Source organism: Temnothorax nylanderi, unplaced genomic scaffold (assembly GCF_030848795.1).
Source record: "Temnothorax nylanderi isolate EJ_2023f unplaced genomic scaffold, tnyl_v1.0 TNYL_tig0005_pilon, whole genome shotgun sequence".
NCBI lineage: Eukaryota > Metazoa > Arthropoda > Insecta > Hymenoptera > Formicidae > Temnothorax > Temnothorax nylanderi.
In genome coordinates this window covers 443,640-468,199 of record NW_027249067.1, presented here as the reverse complement: position 1 = coordinate 468,199, position 24,560 = coordinate 443,640, and the positions used below count along the sequence as shown (strand labels likewise).

Sequence of the window (24,560 nt, the reverse complement as noted above, 5' to 3'; positions counted from 1 at the left end):
TCCATAGTATAAAACGAAAAGAACTATAATATAAATATAAAGTGACGAAAATTGAAATATAATAAGTTGTTGACATTAATTATGTGGTCGATTTGTAAGTTAATCTAGCGTAGTGCACGCGGCAGAGAAAGATAGATATTCAGATTAAATATTCTTCCACTTAAAAGCAGACGCGAGATGGTCTACTTATTGTTAGATAAAAGCAGGGCAAAAGTGCGAAATTTAGGCGCATTCGCGCAAGCTCACCTGCTGTGTCAATAGCGATAACGATGTATGTACCGATTATGGCAACCGTTTTATCGCTGAGAGCGCGCAGATTCTTCGGACGATAAATTATGTATGAGGGCTGTCGCGAAGCTTACCGGGTGAAGGGTAAAGGACAAAGGGCGAGGGGTAGTACATACGAGACAGGAATACATATTTATTCATTCAACGGGCGCATATTTTTTTGCATAATGCAGTCTGCGGTGCTCCGATCGCGTCGACGCGACGTCATCGCCTGAAATATCGGGAGTAATTCCACTCGCGATGGAAAAGAAAAAAAAGAAGAGGGGAGGAAGAAGAAAGAGGGCGAAAGCGCGACGTTTCTTACCGTGTAACGCGGAAAAGCGGGGTGACAGTTCGAAACACGAAAATCGCGGAGAACACCGCGGGGTTTACAGAAAACGACGCTACTAAAGAGACGCATAATTATCATAGTTAAGCGCAGTTATGGCGGGCGCCGAATTGTTAAAATGTTGAGCAGCGAGGAATTCTGGACGGGCTCAAAACCAGCTCGTGAATTTAGGAAATTCAAGCTACACGGACACACGCGAAAAGAACTCGACGGAATTAATCACCACCAACTAAAATAGCTGAACTGCGTGACATAGTTGCATCTCTCTCTCTCTCTCTCTCTCTCTCTTTCCTCCTCTCAGCGGAATATAAAACTATTTTGCGAGGATGTTTTATATAATTTACATTATATCTTCGTAATATATATTAACATACGCGTTAATATTCTATTCTACGTTAATATTCTTTTAAGAACTTGCGTTCGAATTAATTCCGACATTCTGATCTCACTTTATTATATTTTGTAACGATAAAACGGCATTTTATTTTCAAAAAGACAAGTTTATATCTGAATAGATTATTACTTAATATGTATGGGTCTAAAGTATTTTTTTTTTCTTATGAAATATCACATGCTTGTTCGTGTCACCGAGGATACCAGAAATGTTTCTCGCTTCGCAACGTCAAGTATTTCGGCCGGGCGTGCTGCAATCGATTTGAAATTTTGACAAGCAAGATTTAGCAACAAACGCGCGTTCGCACATACCAGCACTTTGATCGCAACTGAGACCAACTATTTGATGAATGGTCGCACGTCGAGGCAGCTCAAGCCCGGCTTATAATATCGCGGAAAGTATGCGCTCTATGCGCCAAACCTTGCGGCCAACTAAATATTTGGCCGCACTGCCGGTGGATCTGCTAAAATTGTCCGGTATCCCACCGCTCATCCTCAAAATAGTTAACAATAATCGATAGACCCGCTATTTTGAAACAAAGTGGTGACAATGCATTGCTGCGAAATTACAAAAGACGCGGCGCGTTCCACTGATCTACTGCCGTTGTTAATAAACAATAGAGCACCTACGCTTAAGCAAAATATTCAATTATTTTTAATAAATAATAAATAAATATACCTACATATAGTTTGAATAAATATAGTAAATTATTTGATTAAATAAATAGAATTATAAATTATTTTATTATTTTAGGTGCCAGATTTGTCTCTTTTTTTTTATAAACGGAGAAATGAATAATTTCTTTGCTTTCCTTATCCTAGATTTTGGACGAGTCTCTTTTGGCACGTCAAGTTTCGCGAGCGTATGTTCGGACACCAGGCCCGGTGTTTAATATTTACTATGCGGGCCACGTTACAGTAGTTACGACACGATGGATCGGAGTAATAATACGGCCGGCACGCCGGTACGCTCAGTCATATTTCATACTCTTAATACAGTTCCAACGTAATATTACTTCGTCCCCGGGACACGGGCGTCTCTTTTCCGGGTCCCGAAAGTCGCCAATAATTTTACGTAATCGCTTCAACTTCCGGCGCATCTCGTTTTCGCGGGAACGCGTCTTCTTAATACGCGATCTGTAGGTTTGGCATTAGCGCAACGACGATCAGCGATATTGCTATCGAATTACTGGAAAAAACAGGCGTAGATTGTTTTTACATTAAACGATTAATGAATGACTTCTAATCTCAGAACAAGAGATACTATATGCTGATCGTGTATTTATGGAACTTTGACGTTATTATATGAGAAATCGAAGTGTTCTAACACTGATAATTCCAAAAATCTTGAAAGAACATTTTTAAAGAGCGTTAAATGAAAATCAAAGCGATTTAATTAATTATTCCAAATATTGTAAATATCTCTAATATCTAAACTACAATTTATTTTTATAAGAAATACGATTACCGAAAATTAGTTTTTATTGCATGCCATTATTGAATTTGTCATAAATTATCTCATAAACTTATAATAAAATAGATATATTATTTTGTTAAAAAAAAAAAAACTGTCGTCAAGAACATTAAAAAAATTAATTTAAAACTTCTTTTTATTGATCTTTTTATAAAATAATTTTACTCGAAAAATTTGTTTATATCCCTATTATTTAAAAAATAACTGAATGTGTACATTTAAATTAAACACATCGACAAAATTACAAATTAATTTTGTGCACAATTATAATGATATGTAGAACGGCAACATATGCGTCCACAGCGAATGCATCTTCAATAAGGATCGATTCAAAGATAAAACGGATTAAAGCAAATAAATAATTTATTGTTTTATTATCTACATGCAATTAATGTTTTCAATCCAGTATACACCGGTATATCTGGCCACCTGCTAATGCACGCGAGCATCAATGGATTCGTGGGGCCATCTTCATTATCATTCGAAATTACTTCGACAAAAATGTACTTCTCTGCCGGTAGAATCGACTCATCATTTATAATATAATTATACTATAGAAACAAAAATTTCGCAGCAATGCATATATTACGAGCTTATTTACAAGACATTCGCATAATAATAATAAATCACGAATTTAATATTGCGTTAGAAACTATAATTGTTCGGATATTTATATTGACAGTCGAAAAATTCAAATCTCGTGTGTCCGACAGTCAGTAAAGTCTATACACTCTGCACTCTTCAATTATCTCCGAGACCAACGGGGACGGGAAGCCCACTTGAGAGTCACGAAAATATTTACTACTCTAATTTACTCGGGACTTGTCTGGTTTAAAAAATTTTTAAATACCTCGTCCTCGTCGGTCGCCGTAACGTCGATCGCGAATATGGACCACGTGGACCAGTCTGCGGAATCTGACCGGCTCCGTTCTTTCCGCGCGCCTTCTCCGCGCCGGATAAGGCGGAGCCGGTCGGACGAGTGCCCTAATTCTAATCTAATCGCCTCTCCTTTCACTCGAGATCACGTTCGGCAGCCGATCGATTTCGTAACCTCCGCACTACTCCGCAGTGCTATCGACCCCCTGCGAACTTATCGCCAACGACGTCGGCTCACGGCTGTTTGTCTGAACGTCGTTATCGCGGACGCACGAGCCCCCGCGCGTTATCGGGGATTGCCCAAGTGCCCCAAGTCCCCTGCAGCGAGGACCCCCCATCGCCTCGCAGGGACCCGGAATTTCTTGACGGCATGCGGTAGCAATCCTTAGAATTTAGATCAGCGTGCGAGTCCCACGAGGCAACAGCGGCCAACAATGTTCTCTTGGAGGAACGTCATCTCCGTCATCTCGCAGAAGTTCGCGAGGAAGCTGCATGTGTCGAAAATCAGGTGAGCGTGAGACCGTGTTCTTCTCTGTCAGAGACTCGTGTGAACAATTTTTTTTTAATTTGAGAGAATACAATAAGTTGCAACGTCTTACAATTAGTATTTGCAAAAGATACTTATTATGGCATATAGAATCCTTAAATGTCGGACAACAAATATTAAACGTATATTTAACACGTTGGCTGCCACAATGTATTGTTTTTATAATGTATATCTTGAAAAAATTATCTATATAAATAATAAATAAAGATCGCCCAATTGTTCTTGAAATGTTTTAAGGGTCTAAAGGAAATTCACAGTGATGATGAAACTGAGCCATTGAGTTTTAGTTAAGAATCTGACGAACGTGTCAGAGAACAGCTCTAACGAATCAGACAAAACAATCAGATGGTATAACAAAATGGCATTTGAATTTCATCCGCTCCTTTCATTATATTTTGGATCTTGTCGGTTGCAGGCAAGAGGCTGTGATCATAGACGGGACGAAAATAGCGGAAGAAATTCAAGAGGAATTAAAGATGGTTGTAGATACTTGTACAAATGCGGGGAAGAAGAGGCCAAAGCTGGTGGCGATATTAGTGGGAAACCATCCACCCAGCAAGGCATACGTCGGCAGGAAAATGAAAGCAGCAAAGTTGATAGGTAATTCCATTTTTACCCTCAGCGAACAGGTAGTTTCCCCACCGCAAAACTCGCGTACTAATCTTATTTATCAATCGCCAGGAATCGAGAGTTACACCATTCATTTGGGAGAAAATATAACGCAAGCGGATCTTCTTAAGGAAATCGACAGCCTCAACAGAGATTCGTCCGTCGATGGCGTTCTGGTACAATTACCGTTGCCGAAGGGCATGGATGAGAAAGAAGTGTGTCAAGCGATAATTCCTAAAAAAGACGTGGACGGCTTTCACTTGGAAAACCTTGGTAATCTGACATTGGACAACAGCAGTGTCATACCAGCCACTGCCTTAGCTGTCAAGGAATTAGTACTTAGAAGCAAAATCGAGACTTTTGGAAAGAACGCCGTAGTTGTGGGTAGATCGAAACATGTCGGGCTGCCTATCGCACTGTTACTTCATGCCGATGGCAAAGGTGATTGACTTATCAATTTACTAACAAAATTTAGCCACACCAAAGTCATATCGAGAATAACATATTCTGACGCCATAGAGCTTTCAAATTGTATCACTGCTGCAGCATTATTTAAATTCTTGCGACTATTTCGTAATGTCGGGCTGCCTATCACCGGGCATTTAATTAATTTAGTTAATTTCTTTTATTCCTCTCTACCAATTCATGGCTTCTTTGTCAATTCATCCTCTTTCTTTAATAAGAAAACTCACAGATTAAAATCTTAATGCGCAAGTACTCACATGAATTTCATCAAACGTTTACATTTTCATTCTTGATTTTTCAAACTAATCGTACGTCCCATTTTCAGGCGAAACGGGCGCGCTGGACATGACAACGACAATCTGTCATCGTCACACACCTCACACGGAGCTGGAAAAGTACACGAAGCTGGCGGATCTGGTTGTGGTAGCGGCCGGGGTTCCTGGCTTGATTACCAAGGAGATGATAAAGCCAGGCGCTTGTGTAATCGACGTGGGTATCACCAGGGTGAAAACGGCAGACGGCAAGTATCGTCTTGTGGGAGACGTGGATTACGACAGCGTGAAGGAGGTCGCCGGTCATATCACGCCGGTTCCCGGCGGCGTAGGTCCCATGACGGTGGCAATGCTGATGAAGAATACAGTGACGGCTGCTATGAGGAACCAGGAAAACACAAAGCAATCCGACCGTTTAGAAGACAAGGCGTTTGTATATTGACGCACGGCAATAGCTTGTTTTAGGATCTCTAATTGATGATTGATAGATGTATTGTATTTTGTAATATATTAACAAAGTATTATTCTTGCGAAAATAATTATATGTAAAGCTGTTTATTAATTAATTTAAGAAATGTTACCAGCTCATAATAATATATACCGTTTGTATTAAAAAGAAGAAAATTGTACAAATAAAATTTATTTTATATGCGTTTTATCAGGGTCTTTGTTACTTTTATGTATTTTTAAAGTGTAATATTTTTGCATAAGTGCCTGCTAACTTTATCAATAATGAATAAATAAAAAGCATAAATTTTTATTGAGAAAACTATTTTGGAAGTGCTTCAAGACCTAGAAATATTAGCTTCAGGCTCCAGAAATGTAGATCCGCTACTGTCTCCTGTTATCTCGGATAGCGCGAGAGCATAAATCTACTGTGCAACGAACATCTCCGTTCTGTAATTTTCCATGCATGTTCGCCGAAAGCCAGCTCAATATTATGTCACATTAAATCGCGTCTCTTCTAACTCTGAGTTTTTCCAAAAATTTTTGAAAATCACAAGTGGGGTTAGTTTGTCGACGTGTCATGCGACCTTTCGTCCGACTGGCGAATAACATAAATGTCAATAAATAATGATACCTGCGAATGCTATCCGTTTCGTCAAACAAAGCGAGAGAATCATTCGTTCAAAGAGAATCGGCTTGACAGTTTGCGATTATCCGAGGGCATTGATATCGATATCGAGTACCGTTGAAATGAGTAAACCCAAAGTTTTGATCACACGACCAAATATACCCGCTGCGGGCTTGGATTTGCTGCGTAAACGGTGAGTTATATTCGGTTTAAATTATTATCATCTTATTTTTTAAATTCCTTTATTAATACAATACACTTCTATTTGATTTTTTGTATCGTACAATTTTATGCCACAGTCTAATTTTATGCCATATGAAAGAAATGCAGCAAGTTCAATAACAAATATATAGGTATTTCATGTATAAACACACAATTGTAATTTAATTTAGTTGTCAGCGTGCCATTACCTTAACAGAGGGTTTGTTTTGTCACTTACAGATATCACCTTATAATATGGGAGGAACCTGAGCCAATACCACGCTATGAATTATTATCCAAGATCCGTGGAGTAGACGCTGTGTTCTGTATGCTAACGGATGAGATAGATAACGAGGTTCTAAACTATGCAGGTCCACAGTTAAAAGTCGTGGCAACGATGTCAGTGGGCGTAGACCATCTAGACATAAGCAACTTGCGAAACAGAAACATTAAAATCGGTTATACTCCAAACGTCCTGACCGAGAGCACCGCGGAGCTGATAATAGCTCTTTTATTAGCCACATCAAGGAACGTGGTGCAGGCAAACTTAGCAGTTCACAGGTATATTAAAGATGTGTCATAAAATGACATAGTACTTAAGGTACATTGAAACTGAATATATCATTGTGGTTATTACAGTGGCCATTGGACGACAGCTTGGTCGCCCGTATGGATGTGCGGCCCAGGACTGGCGGGGAAAACCGTCGGAATCGTCGGTTTGGGTAGAATTGGCTTCAGGGTCGCAGAGATAATTAAGAGTTTTAATGTTGCCAAGATACTGTACACTAGCAGAACTGACAAACCAGAAGCGTCCAAATTTGGTGGTGAAAAAGTCGATTTTTCCGTTTTACTCAAGAACAGCGACTTTGTCATAGCAACTGTGGAATTGTCGTCACAAACGAGATACATGTTTAACGCTTGGGCCTTCAGCCAAATGAAGAACACGGCTATATTCGTGAATGCTAGCCGCGGGGCTGTGGTGGATCAAGTTGCGCTGATCGACGCCTTAAGGACTAAGACAATCGCAGCAGCTGGTTTAGACGTCACATCACCAGAACCGCTGCCGTCAAATTCTGACCTTTTAACTCTGAATAATTGTGGTACGTATGTCAATACAGACTCATATCAGAGATTATACAGGATGTTAGTTGAATATGCAATGATATTAATCTGCGTTTGTGTCCTTTCAGTGATCCTGCCTCACATAGGAAGCGCTACCGTAGAAACTAGAAACGAAATGGCCAGTATCACAGCGAAAAATATTATAGCTGTCTTAGATGGAAATCCAGAAGAGATGCCTGCAGAATATGTAAAGTCTTAACATTGCTAAATGATGTATAATCATGAGAAATTCCCAATAATCATATTGTAATATATATTTTTCAGTCTAAGATAAACTTACGTAATTTATATTCAATGATTTTATACATGTAAATATAATACAACGTATATGATTTATTTAGGAGTATATCATGTAAGTAATATCAGTTAAAAATCAGTCTTTCACAGTTTCTTAAAAGTACAAATTAATATGTAATAAATTAATTTTTGAAGCAACATACATAATTATAAATATATTCCCTCTATTTGAGCCTCTATTATCGTAACATCTTTAATAGTAATAAAACTTGTTCATATGTAGTAAAATGTAGAGCCGAAGTCGTGACGGCTTTCACTTGACTCGGCACCAAGCCTTTGAATAGACCTCGCACACCCTCCTCTTTTACCGTCACCCTCAAGCAGTCCACTAATCCGTTGCATTGGAAGAACTTGCCGAATCCTTTACGACCGTGCTGGAAACCCTGGATCTGCAATCTCTTTCTAGCGAGATCGAACGGATACACGATCGTTTTCGCGATCAATCCAGCGGTGCTACCAGATAACATGGAATTATAGATATTGATATCGGTGCCGGAGGTGTATTTCTTATAGAAATCTGTGAAGAATCCGTAGAACGCAAATTGCAGACCGGTGTGTGGAGCAATTTGCAGCAAACTCGGTAGTAGACCGGAAAAGAAGGCCCTCGGTGATTCCTGTCGAAGAATCGAACTGAAAAAAGAGACAAAATTATGTGTTACTCAAATGTAAAAAGAATAATACTATATAAGGAGATCTCTACACGTCTACACTAGTAAATAAAATACTGTGATTTCCATTATTAATAACGCTAATTAATCAAAAGTAAATTTTCTGTAACTTGCCTGCAAGAATGTAACAATCCGTTGTACACTCGATGATTACTCGACTGGGCCACTAATCTAGTTCTCACAGTGTCGAAGGGAAACGAAACGGTCATCGCCACGCTGCCAGCACCAGCACCGGCGATGAAATGCGTCGTGTGATGCCATTCTTCAATTTGTGGAACTCGTTGCAACATTTTCGTGAATATGTTATAGGAATAAAACTGCACACACAAATAGGATATTGTTAGAAGCGTAGAATATACAGCCTTATATAAACTGCGAATAAATCATTGAATAAATTTTGTTTGGCACCTGAACCATCCCGTAGACAGTCGAGAGAAATTGTGCAGGTACGTGACCCTTCCATAATGCGGTAGGTCCTTCTTCTCTTAAAATTAGCAGGAAAGCTTGCGGCATAGATCTATATTTGCTAACGTGATCCTTCGAAATTGGTTCAACTTGCAACTGCGATATCAAAACACTAGTTTATTGATTGCAAGACTGGAGAAAGATACGTTAAAGTACGCTTTATCATGTGGCACGATTTACTTGAAATCTAATCTTTATGACGTCCAAAGGTTGACATAGAAATCTCGTTATAAATCCACTGGCAGCGCCTGCAATTGCATGATCTGAGTTTGGCTCAGTGGTTTTTTGTATCGAAAAGCCCATCGTCACTCTGATGTGTATGCGATTATTTATTCACGTAAACAGCATGAAATATAAGATCGCGCAGTACGTGTTGGCGATTCTATTTCGACTAGACTTGCATAATTAAATAAATTAAAGAACGAACATCAACGAGAAATAAATACAGTCACAATTCACAGTCACATTTATGTCAAGCTCGTGAAACGCGCTTGTGAGAAGCTCGAGGCTGAAACCTCGTGTGCTCCTGGACCCCCACAGGCCCCACATGCCTTGCCGATCAGCTGATGTAATCTCAACCTACCCTAACGTTACCTATCTTCACCTAGTTTTTGAAAAAAAAACCGCGCAAGCTACGGTGGATTGCGAGAATCTCGTCTCGTAGGAATTTCTGGTTGTCGCAAAAGTGCGCGATATAAAAACCGAGGATGAAGTCGCTTGTGTGCTACTTGTTTTGCGTGGCGATTATCGGTTTTGCAATCGCATTGCCGATAAGCAGAACCTCCGTCAACGCGATACATCCCGTCGTGCCTGATATAGGTGAACGCGGATGCATTCGGAGATTGAGAGCATTAGATTTCACTTAAAAATGTCGATGCATGTTCTACGTGTTTAGAATAACAAAATAAAAGTTACAAAAATTTCCTTTACAGTTAGAACATCGAATCAAGACTTGTTACGGCTCTACGAATCGTCGCAGGATCCAGAAGTCCGTCCCGGTTTGTTCGAGGGAGACATAGCTGTGACCAGCGAGGTACGCCGTTCTCCTTTTTTCCATTCTACATTTCTTATAATGCATTTCATATCGTTTCTGCATAGTATTTCGATTACTGGCGCGTCGGTTTACGCTGGGACGTTTTTCCGGACAAACTGTGGGAAAATAGGACGGTTCCTTACGTAATCAGCGCTCTGTATGGTATGTATTATAGTAACAGTTTTTTTTTAAATGAAATTTAATGTTGCATTCAATATCCGAAAGCAATAGGGAATATCTGGAACGAGAAAGGAGTAACATACCCGACCGTTTCCAGATACAGCGGACTACGTGAAAATATATAAAGCCGTAACATATATCAATTACATGACATGTATAAAGTTTGTTCCATGGGACGGTAAAGCCAAGGACTTCTTGCTGATTTGGCCGATAACGTACCCCAAAGGGTGAATATTGTAAAGCAGGATGTTGCAGCATTTTCGTTGCGAAAAGAAAATGAGAATTCATTCCTTCTGCCTCGTGAAATTAATCCACAGGTGCTGGTCATTCGTGGGGAAATTCGGTGGAGCTCAGATACTCTCCCTGGAACCGCCGGATGAAAAGGGGCCGAATTGCTTGGAAAACGAAGGAAGAGCGATACACGAGTTGATGCATGCCCTCGGTTTCTTCCACGAGCACAGTCGCGCCGACAGAGACATGTATATAGACATACATTACGAAAATATCATTCCTGGTAAGTTAACATTCATAAATTACATAATTACAACACAAATCCATATAATTATATTGCATATATTTAAAAAATACATAATTATAGATTTTGAATTACATAGACGATATTCTGTCTTTCTTTATCCATCGCTTTTTTTTTATTATTAGGATTTCGATCCAACTTCAACAAGCAATCGCCGGAGAACGCCACGTACAGCTACGAATACGGATATGATAGTATAATGCATTACGGAAGCCACTTCTTCAGCGCGGACCCTACGAAACCGACTCTAACGCCGAAAATACCCGGCGTCGCGATCGGCCAGCGAAAAGCGATGAGCAAAATCGACTGTCTGAAGCTGAACGATCTCTACGGATGTTTAGACAAACCGGAAGAAGCACGAATATATCACAATATTTGCAAAACGTTAGGATTGTAAATTTATACCTATAACTGATAATTTATAGATACAATATTAATAAATGTAATTTTTGAGGTGATAGAGAACTAAACTTACAGAGGTGAAGAAATACGAATTGATACACAATCTACTTAATAATTTATTTTATTTATATTTATTATATTTATATCATAACATTTTAAGGCTCCTGTTCACTCATTTGTCATCTTGAATTGATAACGTTAGAAAATATATCATGAAAATTCTTGCAACGTACATTAAAATAAAAAATATTGTTTGTAATCGATAGAATAGATTTTTAAAATATACCAAAAACTTTCCTTCTAAATATAAGTTTTTATAGATTTATTGATTACCCAATGTATAAAACCAAATGTACAAAAACTTTATCTTTTTTTTAAAAAGGTAAGTTTTTATAGATATGCCTTTTTTAAGTATGTTAGATAGTTTCATTGAAAGTAATGCAAATGCTAGTTCCTGCTTGGAGTGGGCAAAACTACCACGATTAATCAACGATGACGGCATGAAAGCAATAGTATTTACAGCTCAAGGGGACATGAGACAAGCCCTGAATAATCTACAGTCTACATACAACGGATTTAATCATGTGAATGCAGAAAATGTATTTAAAGTCTGTGATGAGCCTCATCCGTTAATTGTCAAAGAGATGTTGGATGACTGTATAAAGGGCGATGTTTATATATACTGTAACGAAATTTAGCAAGTACTAAAACGAAAAATAACGCTGTACGTTGCAAAAATAATTTCACCATCATTCTTCACGCCTATAGTTCACAATTTTACACGAATGACGCTGTATATACTATCAATGTAGACCAGGAGCCTTAATCCAGTTATTAATATTTTTTTCTCGCTCAATATTTTGCTTGCAACTTGAATAAATTCAAGTTTTGCCACTTTGCACGAACAATATCATGGAATGTATCAAGTTCAGCTGTTCCTTATAGTTGCCATCATCTTGCCATCCAGTATTGCCATCATCTTGATCTTAGTATATATCAGTATATATTCTGCAATTTTAAATTTATACACAAATATTAAGATTTAATTTTGAAATTTTTTTCAATTTCGTAGAAATAGCAACTTAAATATCAGTTCTTCTTAGAGGTAAAACCGTATGTATAATCACAGTGATATCATATACCGGTATCATCACGTTATAAAAACCTTTAATGTTTGTTAGCTTTTATTAATTACAAAAACTTACTTATATCTAACTTGCATAATCCATTTGCACCGTCCTTTACGCAATTATCCCGTTTGCATTTAATCTCATCTGTATCGTAAATCTTCTTCAAGTCATATGCTTAATATTTCTAAACATAATAAATATGACGATTCCAAATAGAGACTTTTGTCGTCATTCTTTTTCATGCCAGAGATGACTTTTTAGGAGTCCATAGTATTGCCATCATCTTGATCTTCCACAGTATATATTCTGCAATTTTAAATTTATACATAAATATCAAGATTTAATTTTGAGATTTTTGCAATCGTAGAAATAGCAACTTAAATATCAGTTCTTCTTAGAGGTAAAAACGTGTGTATAATCACATTGATATCATATACCGGTATCATCATGTTACAAAAACTTTTAATGTTGGCTTTTATTAATTACAAAAACTTACTTATATCTAACTTGCATAATCGTAACGTCCTTGCACAAATACCCTATTTGCATTTAATCTCATCTGCATTGTTCATCTTCTTCAAGTCAAATGCTGAATATTTTTAAACATAATAAATATAAGGATTCCGAATAAGGACTTTTATCGTCATTCTTTTTCACGCCAGAGGTAACTTTTTAGAAGTTTTCTTAATCCAGTACTCGCATCTTTCATCTTCAGGCCAGAGTTGAATTTTCAACCTTTAAGATTTCCTCTTAGGTTGGAAAATACCCAAAAACTACATGGAACAATATCTGGGCTGTATAATGAATGGTCCAACCGTCCACCCATGTCGTATAGCTCTTGTCCAGCAATGCAAAGCCTGGCATTATTTTACAGAAGAAACTATTTTTCTTTCCAGATTCTCTAATAGTTCATCGTTTTCTGCAGATGGATATATAAAATATTGGCGAAGTGTGCTTCGTTCCAAACTGTTCCTCGATTGGTGCACGATCCTGTAAAATCAAGGATAATTAGACAAGCGTACACGCATCAGTATTAAACCTACTGAAATATGCATCGACACATTTGTTTTAAAGATCAAGAAAGTGTCGGAAACTTAGAGAAACGGCTCCAGACAGTATCGTGTGGATTCCGAAGGCAAGTTCCCTCTTTACTTTACCTCCCACAAGCATTCATGCTCCAGCGAGATACGAGCTGGAGGCATGCCAAAATGAGAGGATAAATATCGACGTCTCAGGCAACTGCACATAATTAATAGATGATCTTGAGGAACAGATAGCCGTTCTTCGCTCTCAAGTTCTTAACGAGATCGCAGCACAATTCGAGGATTTTCTATTTCGTACCGAACTAAACCACGTGGCGGGTCCGAGGTTCGAGCCCCGAGAATGAACGCGGTTAGAAACGGCGGGATTCAACGATCGCGAATTCGATGAATCACACGTGCGATATTCACGCGCGAGGAATAATCGACGAGGCGGCGCGATCTTAAAAGCTTTATGGACAAACGGAAACAAGTGCGTAGACAAATTACAAATTACGAAAAAATAAGACGAGAAGAAATATCTTACCCGTGTAGCTCGATATAGCTACCTGCGTCGTCAGCGATGAAATGGAAGATGGAAGGAACGCCGAGCGAGTCGCTGAACGCGGGCTTCCTTTCCTTCTCGAAGAAAACGTGGTGAAAGCGGGGGACTTCCGGTATCGGACTTGACCAATCAGGAGATTCATCGCGATTCGTTGTCACGGAAACGCACGAGCCGGTCTTCTTACAATATTGCAATAATTAATGATTTGTTCGACGAAAATTGATCGTTTTTTACTTTAATTAGCTATTGCTTTCATCGAGCGTAATATAATTCCTGATATTGCCAATATTGGCTTAATTATGCCTAATTAGGCCAATATTGCACGTTTGGGCACGTGTCGTATGAAAACTCTTTTTGATTCGTGATTCGTGATTGGCGAGTCGCGGCTAATCTTTAACGACTTTAGTCCATGAATAGCCCATAACCTAAAATAATTTCATCTCGCGAAGGCGCGAGCTCGACATATTTTGCGATGCTTTCAGTACAAAGTACAAATCTGATCTGTCGGGAGAAAAAAGTAGCTTTTGGAATTAATGTTGTAAAGAAGATTGAGAGATTCTATCGCTTTTAATTACGCCTGATCGCTGTCTGTGTTAAAGACGAAAATTGATAATTAAATCAGAAAGCATGTCCATGCTCGCGGAGCGCCGGCAAAAGCAAAAGTGGACCTTAAATCCACGGGGGAAGTTTTGGACCGAAGGTGAATATTTCAAGATATATAAAATCTACGGCTATAATTTACTTCTCTCACACTTTGTCAGTTATGACTTTTGCGAGTCAAATTACATCCGTTATGCACCAACATATGTTATGATCTCGTTTTGTGCTTTTCCTACTAATAATATGTTTACGTCAATGCAGACTCGAACAAAATCGGCCAGAAAATGTTGGAGAAGATGGGCTGGACGAAAGGGAAAGGACTCGGCATTAATGAGCAAGGAATTACAGAAATTTACAGCGTGTCACACAAGAGCGACACAACTGGTACCTAAAACAATCTGTAATTTTTACATTAGAGACTAGCTATTTTGTAGACATTATGCTTAAGTAAGATCTTCTTTCTTTCTGGAAGGTATGGGATATGACAAGAATTTTGAGGAGTGGACTGAACATCAGGAAAAATTTGGCAACTTTCTACAGCAGCTTAACGGTAATCGAGATCAAGATGCTGTTAAAGATGGGGACACTAATCTCAGCGGACAGTCTATCGAGCTGAAATCTAAGCAGAGTCGTGCTCGTGTGCAGTAAGCATTATATATTATAAGCATTATATCATTCTCTAATTTCTGCAAATATATAAATACAAGATGTATGCATATAGATACATTCAGATTTAAACAAAGTTTTAAGTAAGCTGTGATATCTAGATATCTTTTTACGCATACAAATATCTTTACGAATATTAACTTTATTTATAAAAATGAAACTAAGAAATATTTTGTATATTATTATTATATAATTATAAAAATATATCAATTTATTTGCAGTTACAAGAAGTTCACGCGCGGTAAAGATATAAATAAATATAAATTAAAGGATTTGGCAAATATATTTGGTCAAAAAGAATTAGCTGAAAAAACTCAAGTCAAGGTAGAAAAAGACGACAGTATTCGTGAGACGGAAGCTCCTGACTTTAAAGATTGGTATGGAGTCAACACAATTAACTGTGGTAACATGGTTGAATATTTTAAACATAAGTCGAACTATAGTAATAAGTCTGATTACTTGAAATGTAATGTAAAGTCAAACAATGATACAAGCTTATCAAGCAATGTGCCTGATAATCAAAGAACTGACTCTGAAAGTGAGAATGATCAACATGTTGGTTTTGGATTTGCACCAAAAACGGTAGATACATCATTGTCCAGTTGCGGAGCGTTAAAAGACTCTGACGATAAAAGCCATTACGCTTTTGACAATCCTTGCTTGGGATTGAATAGTTCTATAGAAACTGCTTATAGCACCAATGGCTTTTCTGTAGAGTCTGCGAAGAAGAAAAAGAAGAAATTTGAAAGTGACAGTTTGCATATCACTGAAGTAGATAAACATAATACTAGAAAAAAATTAAAAACTGAAACTAGTGATAGTGATTGCAAAAATGGTTTTATTAATCCAGCTCTTAATCTAGACACAAAACCTGAGGAGGATTGTAATGGCAAGGAATTTGAAGTATTCAGAACACCGATTAATCTTGAAAACTGCAATGGCTCTTCTACAAAGTCTACGAAGAAAAGGAAGAAGGAATTTGAAAGTGACAGTTTGCATATCACTGAAGTAGATAAACACAATACCAGAAAGAAATTGAAAGCTGAAACTATTGATAGTGATTGTAAAAATGGTTTCATTAATCCAGCACTTAATCTAGACACAAAGCCTGAAGAGGATCGTAATGGCAAGGAATTTGAAGTATTCAGAGCACAGATTGGCCTTGAAAACTCCAATGGCTCTTCTACAAAGCTTACGAAGAAAAGGAAGAAGGAATTTGACAGTTTGCACATCACTGAAGTAGATAAACACAATACCAGAAAGAAATTAAAAGCTGAAACTATTGATAGTGATTGCAAAAATGGTTTTATTAATCCAGCACTTAATCTAGGCACAAACCCTGAAGAGGATCGTAATGGCAAGGAGTTTGAAGTATTTAGAGCACAGTTTGGTCTTGAAAACTGCGGTTTAGATCTGATGGACGAGAGAAACAATAAGAAACGTGTAACATTCAACGATCATGTCATGTTGTACGAATATAATATAAATTCCGCTAAGAAAAAGAAAGGAGAGGTCACATTGGATAAATTTGAAGTTGAAAATAAGAAGAGTAAAAAGAAGCGGAAACGCGAGAGCACTACAACTCCTGTAACGAACGGATTTGTTAATGAAGCGTTAGATGTACAAATATTATACGAAGAAATTAACGATAACGAGTTGAATGAGCACAGAAATAAAAAAATTAAGAGGAAGATATCTAAAACGTCCAATTTAGAAACGATACAAGAGTCACCAGAAAAGGAGATAATTGAAATCAACACAGAATCAGAAGATACTCTAGATATTAGTATTGTTGAAAACGGAGAAACAGACACTATGGAACAACAATCGAAGAAGAAGAAAAAGAAGAAAGAGAAAAAAGAGAAAAAGGCCAAAGTTGAAGACATTACAGTACTTCGTGTCATAAATGAAGAAACAGGTATCGAGATTGAAAAGACAATTGGAAAAAAGATCAAGAAAGATAAGGAGAGTAAAGAAGAAGAAGAAACGGCAATTTCTAAGAAATGTAAAAAGAAAAAGAAGAAAGATAAGGAAAATTGCAAGAGTGAAAAACATACTATTCAAACAGAAATAAACAATGAACAGCAAGATATAAAGATATTAGAGAAATCAGATTCGAAGCAACAAAACGATTTAATCGAAAATGAAAATAAGGATGCAGCAGTAATTGAAACATTGTCAGTTTCTACGACTAAAGAAGAAGAGGAAAAAGAAGAAGAACCATTAGAAAAAATTAAACATAAGAAGAACAAAAGAAAAAGTATCAGTAAGGAAGACTGTTTGAATCACCAAAATATTGAGATATTAGATAAGTCAGATTCAAAGCTACAAAATGATTATTTAATCGAACAGGAAAATAAGGATGCAGCAATAATTGAAACATTACCAGTTCCTACGACTAAAGAAGAGGAAAAAGAAGAAGGACTATTAGAAAAAATTAAACATAAGAAGAAAAAGAGAAAAAGTATTGGTAAGGAAGACGGTTCGAGTCAAATCGATGTATGTAGTGTAGAGAGGGAAATTTCCGATAAGGAAAATACTGACAAAGAGCAAGATCCAAATACCAAAAAATTAGAAAAAAAAGATAAAAAAAGCAAGAAATCGAAAGACAAGAATGTATCCGACGATGTAGGAGATTCTTCTAATCCTAATAAGGAAGTTGTAAATGTAAATGTTATGAAGCAGGACAAAATAGAAAATGCGGAGCCTACCGATACACCTTCAAAAAAGAGTAAAGTGATTGATGCGATCGACAATATAATCAATAGTCCATGGAATGTAAAAGCAAGGATGTCCAAGAGAATGCTGATAACACTTTTCCATAACAATGCAATATCAGAGTTTCCAGGTTCTAATATCAATAATATAAAAGGATATGGTACAGATGAATATGACCTATAATATGTAGAATAATTTTGGTAATAATGCATTTTTTATTTAGCAGATGATAAGTAAGTAATAGCTTATTGTTTGACAAGAATCTTAATTGATATTATGTATATATCTCTTTGAACAAAAGTGTGCACTTTAATTACAGTATGTTGATTTGTAATAATAGAAAATCATTTCAACATATATAATCAAGTAAATTATTTATAATATATTGAAAGAATTTTTCAAAGAGTGTTTAATATATATTAAAATAAAATTATGTTTACAACTGCATTTATTTGATTGATGTAATTTCAATAAAGTAATTTTTTAAACAACAAATCTTATATTGAAATAACAAGTATATTCCTTATTCAAATATTTTAAAAATATATTTACAATATAGAAAATTTATATATAAAGTTTTTCAGGATTTTTAAACAGTTCTTTATTCTTTAATCATGATTATATAAAATGTACAAGTGATTTATACCTCTTTTATTTATATACATGTGTATTTTTATGTTAAAGTATTATAAATTATTCTAAATTATCATGTATATGACTGACATCTTCTAAGCTTAAAACTTTCTCACGAATAAGAGAAACAGCTTCCAAATCTGATTCATTTAATTCTATTATAGTTCGTGATATATAATCTTCCTCTGCTGTGAGCACACAGTATTGACGTTCTTCTAAAAGATGTTTTACTTTCTGTAAGAGCTTTGGTTCACATTTAAACTGTAAAAAAAAATTAATGAACATATACAAATTGTAATTTTAATATCATACATGCATATATAAATATATACATGTTCTTCGTCATTTATAGTGTAAAAGATTACATAATTCCTTTATAATTATTTAAATACTTAAAAAATAAGCTCTTATTGAATACCTGGAAATATTCCGTATCATTCTCTTTGAATTCCCCCACATCCTCTGCACCAACTTCAATAGCATCCTCTGTAGCTTTTTCCAAATCGCCTTTCTTTTCAACTATGATACTACCTAAATGAGTAAACATATTTTTGGCAGAGGTATTTGTAGCTTTTCCTCTGTGTACACAATTAAAAATATATTAGATAAGAGGTATATATTTTGGAATATTTAATTTGTGCTGTCTCTTATACTACTTATATTTAAAAGAATTATTACTGTATTATATAATGCTAAATATGGAGCATTATATAATAAAGTGAAGTAAAATTTTGTTTCCAAATATCCTAAGATAGTAATACTTTGCAATACGTTTCGGATATATACTTTATATGTCAGAAACATGCATGTTGTTCATACCTGGTCTTTTTGATTTTCGAATGAAGCTCATTCGCGAATGCTCTGGGATTATCCGTTGTATAACATACAAGCATGACGTAACCGTTTGGTCCACGAATTTCAATTACACCTGTCTGAGTCTTATTCTTACGTGCCTCCATCTTCTCAAGAAAAGACTTTATCGTTGCCACAGGCATATTTACCTTTTTAGCTCGTTCAATGATTTGCGATAGTTTTAAATTATCACTAGGCTTTGTACTGCCGTTCTCTGAAAGAAGATACTATTTATTTTCTTTTTCATAGCAGCTGGCATGTTGATGCTAAAGTTATTATGTCGCAATGAAATCAAATGTACCCAGCAACGTATGTACAAAGTATATTGAAAAGATATGTTCAAATGCAGTTATTAATCACGCAAGTAGAATATATATATTTAATATATTTCATATATGGGGAGTCTATCGTTTAGCGAGCATTGGATACTATTGTTACAGTGAATATCACATACCCCGTATAGCAACCGTCATTTGCAACTTGAGGTGATGAAACAGCACCATCCGTTCGTGATCATTTTCTTCTTTTATGTGTTTTATGTTTTGCCATTTGCTATGACCGGCGAATCTCTTACTGTTTTTGGACAGAATGTAAATACGTCTATTGAGCAGTAATCTGTTCAATACTTGTGCCATTTTTGATGAGAAGGGTTACAGTACACACATAGCAGACAAGGCTCGCTTTTTGCCGAACTACGCTTTGTCTTTCGCCTCTTAATTTTTCCTTCGATATATACGATTATTTTATTTTAAAAGGGGAAGACGCGAGAGATGCTCCTAAGACGAACAGATCCATTAATGAGGAGGTTAGAATCGCATATCATGATGTTTGACGTTAATGTTGACAGGCCATCGTAGAAATTCGAGCAGTTTAAACAAACAAATTAAACAATCGCATCGTTAATTAATTCTGAAAATCAAATGCAGCTGGACAATATGATATTTCGCGAAATTGATTTTCGTCGATCAAACTCTTTACCGACCGCGAAGTCGCGAGTTTGAAATCGAGCTTCGAAGTTCGAGCGCGAGATGCAGCCACTTGACCGTTTTTTGGCGTTGTTGCATTTTCTAATTTTCTATAGTTTTAAGTTTTAAATTTTAATTTGCTTATATATATATATATCGCATGTATACTTTTCTCAGCGATGTTGTCTCACAATTTTTCTTTTTTTTTCTATTCCAGAAATCCAGATATGTGCTTATCCTAAATACAAAGGAGACACGAAAGTGGTCGCAGCTAAAAGGAACAGATCGCTCAAGTGCAGTTATAGCGCCAACGGTCCTACGGTTGCGTCGCCGCCATATTGATTTCGCGCGAGTAGCGAGTTCGAAACCGACGGGAGATCGTTCCGCGTTTCTCGCGTCTTTTATCGGGAAAGTATGAATTGTACGCGTAAACGTGCGTCGTGAGGGCCGTACAAAGTGTCGCGCGATTCCCGTAGATCATTAGTTGTGCGAGACTAATGCGCGCGACCGCAATTCGCCGCGATTCGCTCCGACTAACCCTCGCCGTTCGCGACACTCGCATTACGGCGGCCATGTTTGATCTCGCGCCGTACTCCGTTCGAAGTCGAAGCAAGATCGCTCCGCGTCTTTCGCGTCTTTCGCCGCTAAAAACCGAGTCGGGTGGAAAGATGTACGTCGGGAGTGCCGAACGAGGTATCGAATGTTCGTTGTGTGGACTATCGATCGTGCCGGATCAACGCTCGCGATCGTAATTCACCGCGGATTATTCGTCGCGATTCGTGGCGTCGGTTGTCGGTTAATCCGGCGACGCCGGTTTCGATCTCGTATCGAGCTTGAAGTTCTGAAATCGCGCCGCGTCTCTTTTCCCGACTATAAGTAACCGCCGGGTGTGTTTCGATCGGTCGTGTATTCGTCGCGTTGCGGGTTTAAAAAACGAACTGCCTGACCCGAGGAAACGAGTGGCTCGTCGGGCGACCACCGCGGAAGGTCCAGGTAAATGATGATAATTAGTAACGCTCTACTTTATTAAAGCATTATTTCTCGTCAAATTAACTGAGAATAAGAAAATAATTTTGTATATTTTTTCAGGAAAAATTTTGTCGAAAACCACGTCGAAAATTTGCGGTTGTCCGTCACGGCAAGCACAAGAGACCGTGTGTAAAGTTTATCAGAAGGTTTACTTCGAGGTAATTACTAAGCGTAATTAACTGCGGCGCTCCTTCCTTGGTCTTTCCAAAAAGGAAGAGAAATCAATTTTGCACCAGCGTCAAAGAATTCGCGTCGCGCATTTGCCTATTCGGCATAGCCGCGACAAATAAGACTGCGCGAAGCGAAAGTTTATTCACACACACACCTTTCCCCCTTTTCCGCAGTTAATCACTGGCGGCGTGGCGCGGGAATCAAAGGGAACGGCGCGGCGGGCCTCGTCCACGCGGATTGTGTCAAAGGAACCAGCGGCTACAAAATTAACGCGATTAGGCCGGCGGTGGACTCGCTCGGGGGTAAGTAAAAAAGAATGGCATCGAACAGGAGTCGACTAAATTTAGAAAGCCGAGGGTGAAGGCGCTTAACGAACCGACCTAGAAGGGTCGATATTTAGTCCGCGCAATCTTCATCTTAGAGGCCGCAACGGGCTCTGAAAAGTTGGTTTAAGCACACAATAAAGCAAACGCCCCGCGATACGAGAGAGTCATTAAAGATGCAGCAGTGCGATATTGTTCCCTCGATATTCCTCGGTAAAGTATCAAGATTTGCAGTCGACGCTACCCTGTTGTTAATTGTAACAGTCATTTGCAGGGTGTTTACTTAATGAATATGCACGACAGCGTGAGCGTGTGTGCACTTTTTAAACGTGAGTATTTCACGTCGTTGTTTATATGCAATTTTCCCTCGGGCGGGTTAATAATAGTCACAACTAATTTAACATCGCGATCTATTTAGGAACGAGCTATTGCGCGCGTCGGTTAACTTTATCTTCGACGTAATGGATGGATGAAGATTGCATTACAAGTTTATCCCCGAAGTTTAATTCGTCAGAATTGATTTTGAATGTTACGCAGCTCCATAATTGGACAGTTAGAGAGACGATCCAAATTTCACGCGGCCAATATTATCTTTTGTTATTTTTTTCCCCCCACACGTATTATATTTCCGTACATTCGAATTTCAATAATATTATTTTTTATTGTTCTTATAAGTATTATATTTCCATGTATTCGAATTTCAATGATATCGTTACCATTTCATTAGTAAATTGGGCGACGGACTTGTACACTGTTTCCGTCATCGTATTAGCAAAGTTAATTAATAGTCAAGAGTGTGTGTATGTGAGTCCGATCAATCATCCTCCATCTCATCAGATCGTTAGTCATTCGAGAAGGGTCACAAGTGCTCGACTCTGGTTACAAGTAATGGAATAATAGCAACCGAATGTGGATAAGCAATCGTCACAGTTTCCACGGATAATGACCAAAATTTTTATATTTAAAATAAAGAAAATATTCTAGACGAATTGATGAACCTTCAACTTCGGCTTTTTAAGTTTAATTAATATGTATCATAAGAAAAAATTTGGTATCAAAGGATTACCAATAAATTAAATCGAATCAAAGATAAATATAAGATGGAAAAGAGAATAGTGAAAAAATTGATAATTAATACACTATTGCACTTTTGAAATATTGCTTTTTTTTATGAGACTAATATATAAATATATGAATGTATACATATTTAATTTACATGTAAATGCAAATTATATGTTTATTATATTTATCTTATATGTATATATAAATTAAAGAATTTATATATATCATATATATTATATATATATATATACTTTCATCAATATCTTATTACGAAAAAATAACATAAATTTAGGTATGTACAGAGCAATATTTCTTGCACAAAGATATTGTGGCAATGTAGACCCTTTATATTTTTTATACATATATAACATTAAGAAAGACTCGATACAGAGTCATATTCTAACATTTTTAAATTAGACCTATCTGCAATTAACAACCTTTTATCAAATGCTTCGATATAATTACGTTGAAAAAACGTCACTAACAAAACCTTACAAATATTGGCGCATTCGAAAAAATTTTTCTCGCCAAAAACCTGAATAATTACTTCGGTAAAAAGCGACGCGTGATGTGAAAAGTACACCTTTAATTCGCGCAAATTGACAGGTCGTTCTATCGGAATGAAAACCTTTGGGCTTAATGACCGTCGCTCGAGTCCCTTCGTCTTCTCGCTCTGATTTTTACCCGAGCCCTCCCGTCCGTTTTCTTTCCGTACGTGTGTACGTCATCGTCGGTGCGTATAGGTGTACACGTCGCGTTCAATTTTATGAAGGAGGACGCGTGGGGGGGGGGGGTGCCGACGGGGGTGGCGACGTTTAATAAAGGGCGTGGGCATGTGTATGTATGTGTGCTAGGGGTGCTAGTTAGCACGGCGCTTGGCGCCGTCGACGACGTCGCCGTCTGGACGCGTATAGTCTCTCCACGACGTTCTGCACCGACGACCTCGTCTTTTAAAGTACACACTGACGCGCAAACGATGCTTCTTTAAACAGCGAGCCAATGATACGAAATAAAGTAACTTCGCGTTCAGTTGACGCGTACAACACCGACGCACCGCGTGCATTCCCGAAGACAACTAAGTAACGAACTTAATAAATGAATAAGCACGGACCATCAAGATGCATGGGATTTTGTTCGTTCCATTGCGTAACATAATGGGATCGCTACGTGCTCAAGCATGAAAAATTGTAAAGTTTTTCTTTTCTTTTCGTTTGCTTCTCGAACTCGCAGTGGTAAATACGTAAGAAGGCAAAAATGGCTGAGAAATAAGTAAATAGGTATAATAAATCATGAACAATAGCTTAAAATCTCGTGCAGCTTAAAATTTTATGCAGCAGGCTACAATTCCACAAAACATACTTGTTACATTTCTTTCTTTTAATATTGCAAGTTCAAAGTTACATTCTCGAAATTTTATTTTTACGCGATCGACTTGATTTCGTTTGTCAATCTCAATTCTTCTCGGACGACGAACATTTCGCTGTAATTTTTGAGAATATTTTGACGTACCTCATGAGTTATTTACTTCTCAACCCGATAGAAATATCCAGTATCGATTGAATCTCGTCTCGTCACGCTTGCGGACGTTTACTCGATC

General features: G+C 37.4%; 6 protein-coding genes and 2 long non-coding RNA genes across 10 annotated transcripts; 4 read left to right on the top strand and 4 right to left on the bottom strand.

The window, feature by feature from the left end:
- Positions 1-401: 401 nt before the first annotated feature.
- On the bottom strand, positions 402-3,160 carry LOC139775754 (uncharacterized). Its single transcript, XR_011718918.1, has 2 exons — positions 1,322-3,160; positions 402-1,260 (listed from the first exon to the last, which is right to left on the bottom strand). It is a non-coding gene; the product is annotated as an uncharacterized lncRNA (long non-coding RNA).
- A 128-nt stretch (positions 3,161-3,288) lies between these two features.
- On the top strand, positions 3,289-5,910 carry LOC139775704 (bifunctional methylenetetrahydrofolate dehydrogenase/cyclohydrolase, mitochondrial-like). Of its 2 annotated transcripts, none has more exons than XM_071711945.1 (4): positions 3,289-3,867; positions 4,322-4,506; positions 4,588-4,956; positions 5,306-5,910. In XM_071711945.1, exons 1-4 carry the CDS (start codon positions 3,794-3,796, stop codon positions 5,692-5,694), a joined length of 1,017 nt encoding a protein of 338 aa, XP_071568046.1. In that variant the 5' UTR covers positions 3,289-3,793; the 3' UTR covers positions 5,695-5,910. The 2 variants fall into 2 exon arrangements, with proteins under 2 accessions (XP_071568046.1, XP_071568052.1); XM_071711951.1 differs by lacking the exon at positions 3,289-3,867 and adding an exon at positions 4,145-4,254.
- Positions 5,911-6,088: 178 nt separating this feature from the next.
- Positions 6,089-7,996, top strand: LOC139775696 (glyoxylate reductase/hydroxypyruvate reductase-like). The gene is made up of 4 exons (XM_071711933.1): positions 6,089-6,520; positions 6,769-7,089; positions 7,168-7,628; positions 7,719-7,996. The coding sequence occupies exons 1-4, from the start codon at positions 6,327-6,329 to the stop codon at positions 7,847-7,849; spliced, it is 1,107 nt and encodes a 368-aa protein (XP_071568034.1). The 5' UTR covers positions 6,089-6,326; the 3' UTR covers positions 7,850-7,996.
- Positions 7,922-9,677, bottom strand: LOC139775720 (mitochondrial thiamine pyrophosphate carrier). 2 transcript variants are annotated; one of them, XM_071711960.1, is made up of 4 exons: positions 9,261-9,677; positions 9,024-9,176; positions 8,730-8,932; positions 7,922-8,577 (listed from the first exon to the last, which is right to left on the bottom strand). In XM_071711960.1, exons 1-4 carry the CDS (start codon positions 9,381-9,383, stop codon positions 8,127-8,129), a joined length of 930 nt encoding a protein of 309 aa, XP_071568061.1. In that variant the 5' UTR covers positions 9,384-9,677; the 3' UTR covers positions 7,922-8,126. The 2 variants fall into 2 exon arrangements, with proteins under 2 accessions (XP_071568061.1, XP_071568071.1); XM_071711970.1 differs by having other exon boundaries at positions 9,024-9,192; positions 9,261-9,370.
- A 2-nt stretch (positions 9,678-9,679) lies between these two features.
- Positions 9,680-11,318, top strand: LOC139775733 (hatching enzyme 1.2-like). Its single transcript, XM_071711980.1, has 6 exons — positions 9,680-9,899; positions 10,013-10,113; positions 10,179-10,275; positions 10,391-10,520; positions 10,611-10,807; positions 10,954-11,318. The coding sequence occupies exons 1-6, from the start codon at positions 9,788-9,790 to the stop codon at positions 11,223-11,225; spliced, it is 909 nt and encodes a 302-aa protein (XP_071568081.1). The 5' UTR covers positions 9,680-9,787; the 3' UTR covers positions 11,226-11,318.
- Positions 11,319-11,335: 17 nt separating this feature from the next.
- Positions 11,336-14,032, bottom strand: LOC139775748 (uncharacterized). The gene is made up of 4 exons (XR_011718916.1): positions 13,927-14,032; positions 12,857-13,350; positions 12,436-12,666; positions 11,336-12,238 (listed from the first exon to the last, which is right to left on the bottom strand). It is a non-coding gene; the product is annotated as an uncharacterized lncRNA (long non-coding RNA).
- A 190-nt stretch (positions 14,033-14,222) lies between these two features.
- On the top strand, positions 14,223-18,423 carry LOC139775691 (uncharacterized). The gene is made up of 4 exons (XM_071711919.1): positions 14,223-14,644; positions 14,806-14,928; positions 15,017-15,188; positions 15,432-18,423. Exons 1-4 carry the CDS (start codon positions 14,572-14,574, stop codon positions 18,109-18,111), a joined length of 3,048 nt encoding a protein of 1,015 aa, XP_071568020.1. The 5' UTR covers positions 14,223-14,571; the 3' UTR covers positions 18,112-18,423.
- A 141-nt stretch (positions 18,424-18,564) lies between these two features.
- LOC139775739 (translational activator of cytochrome c oxidase 1) lies at positions 18,565-20,304 on the bottom strand. Its single transcript, XM_071711994.1, has 4 exons — positions 19,868-20,304; positions 19,381-19,627; positions 18,980-19,139; positions 18,565-18,822 (listed from the first exon to the last, which is right to left on the bottom strand). Exons 1-4 carry the CDS (start codon positions 20,046-20,048, stop codon positions 18,622-18,624), a joined length of 789 nt encoding a protein of 262 aa, XP_071568095.1. The 5' UTR covers positions 20,049-20,304; the 3' UTR covers positions 18,565-18,621.
- Between the last annotated feature and the right edge of the window lie 4,256 nt (positions 20,305-24,560).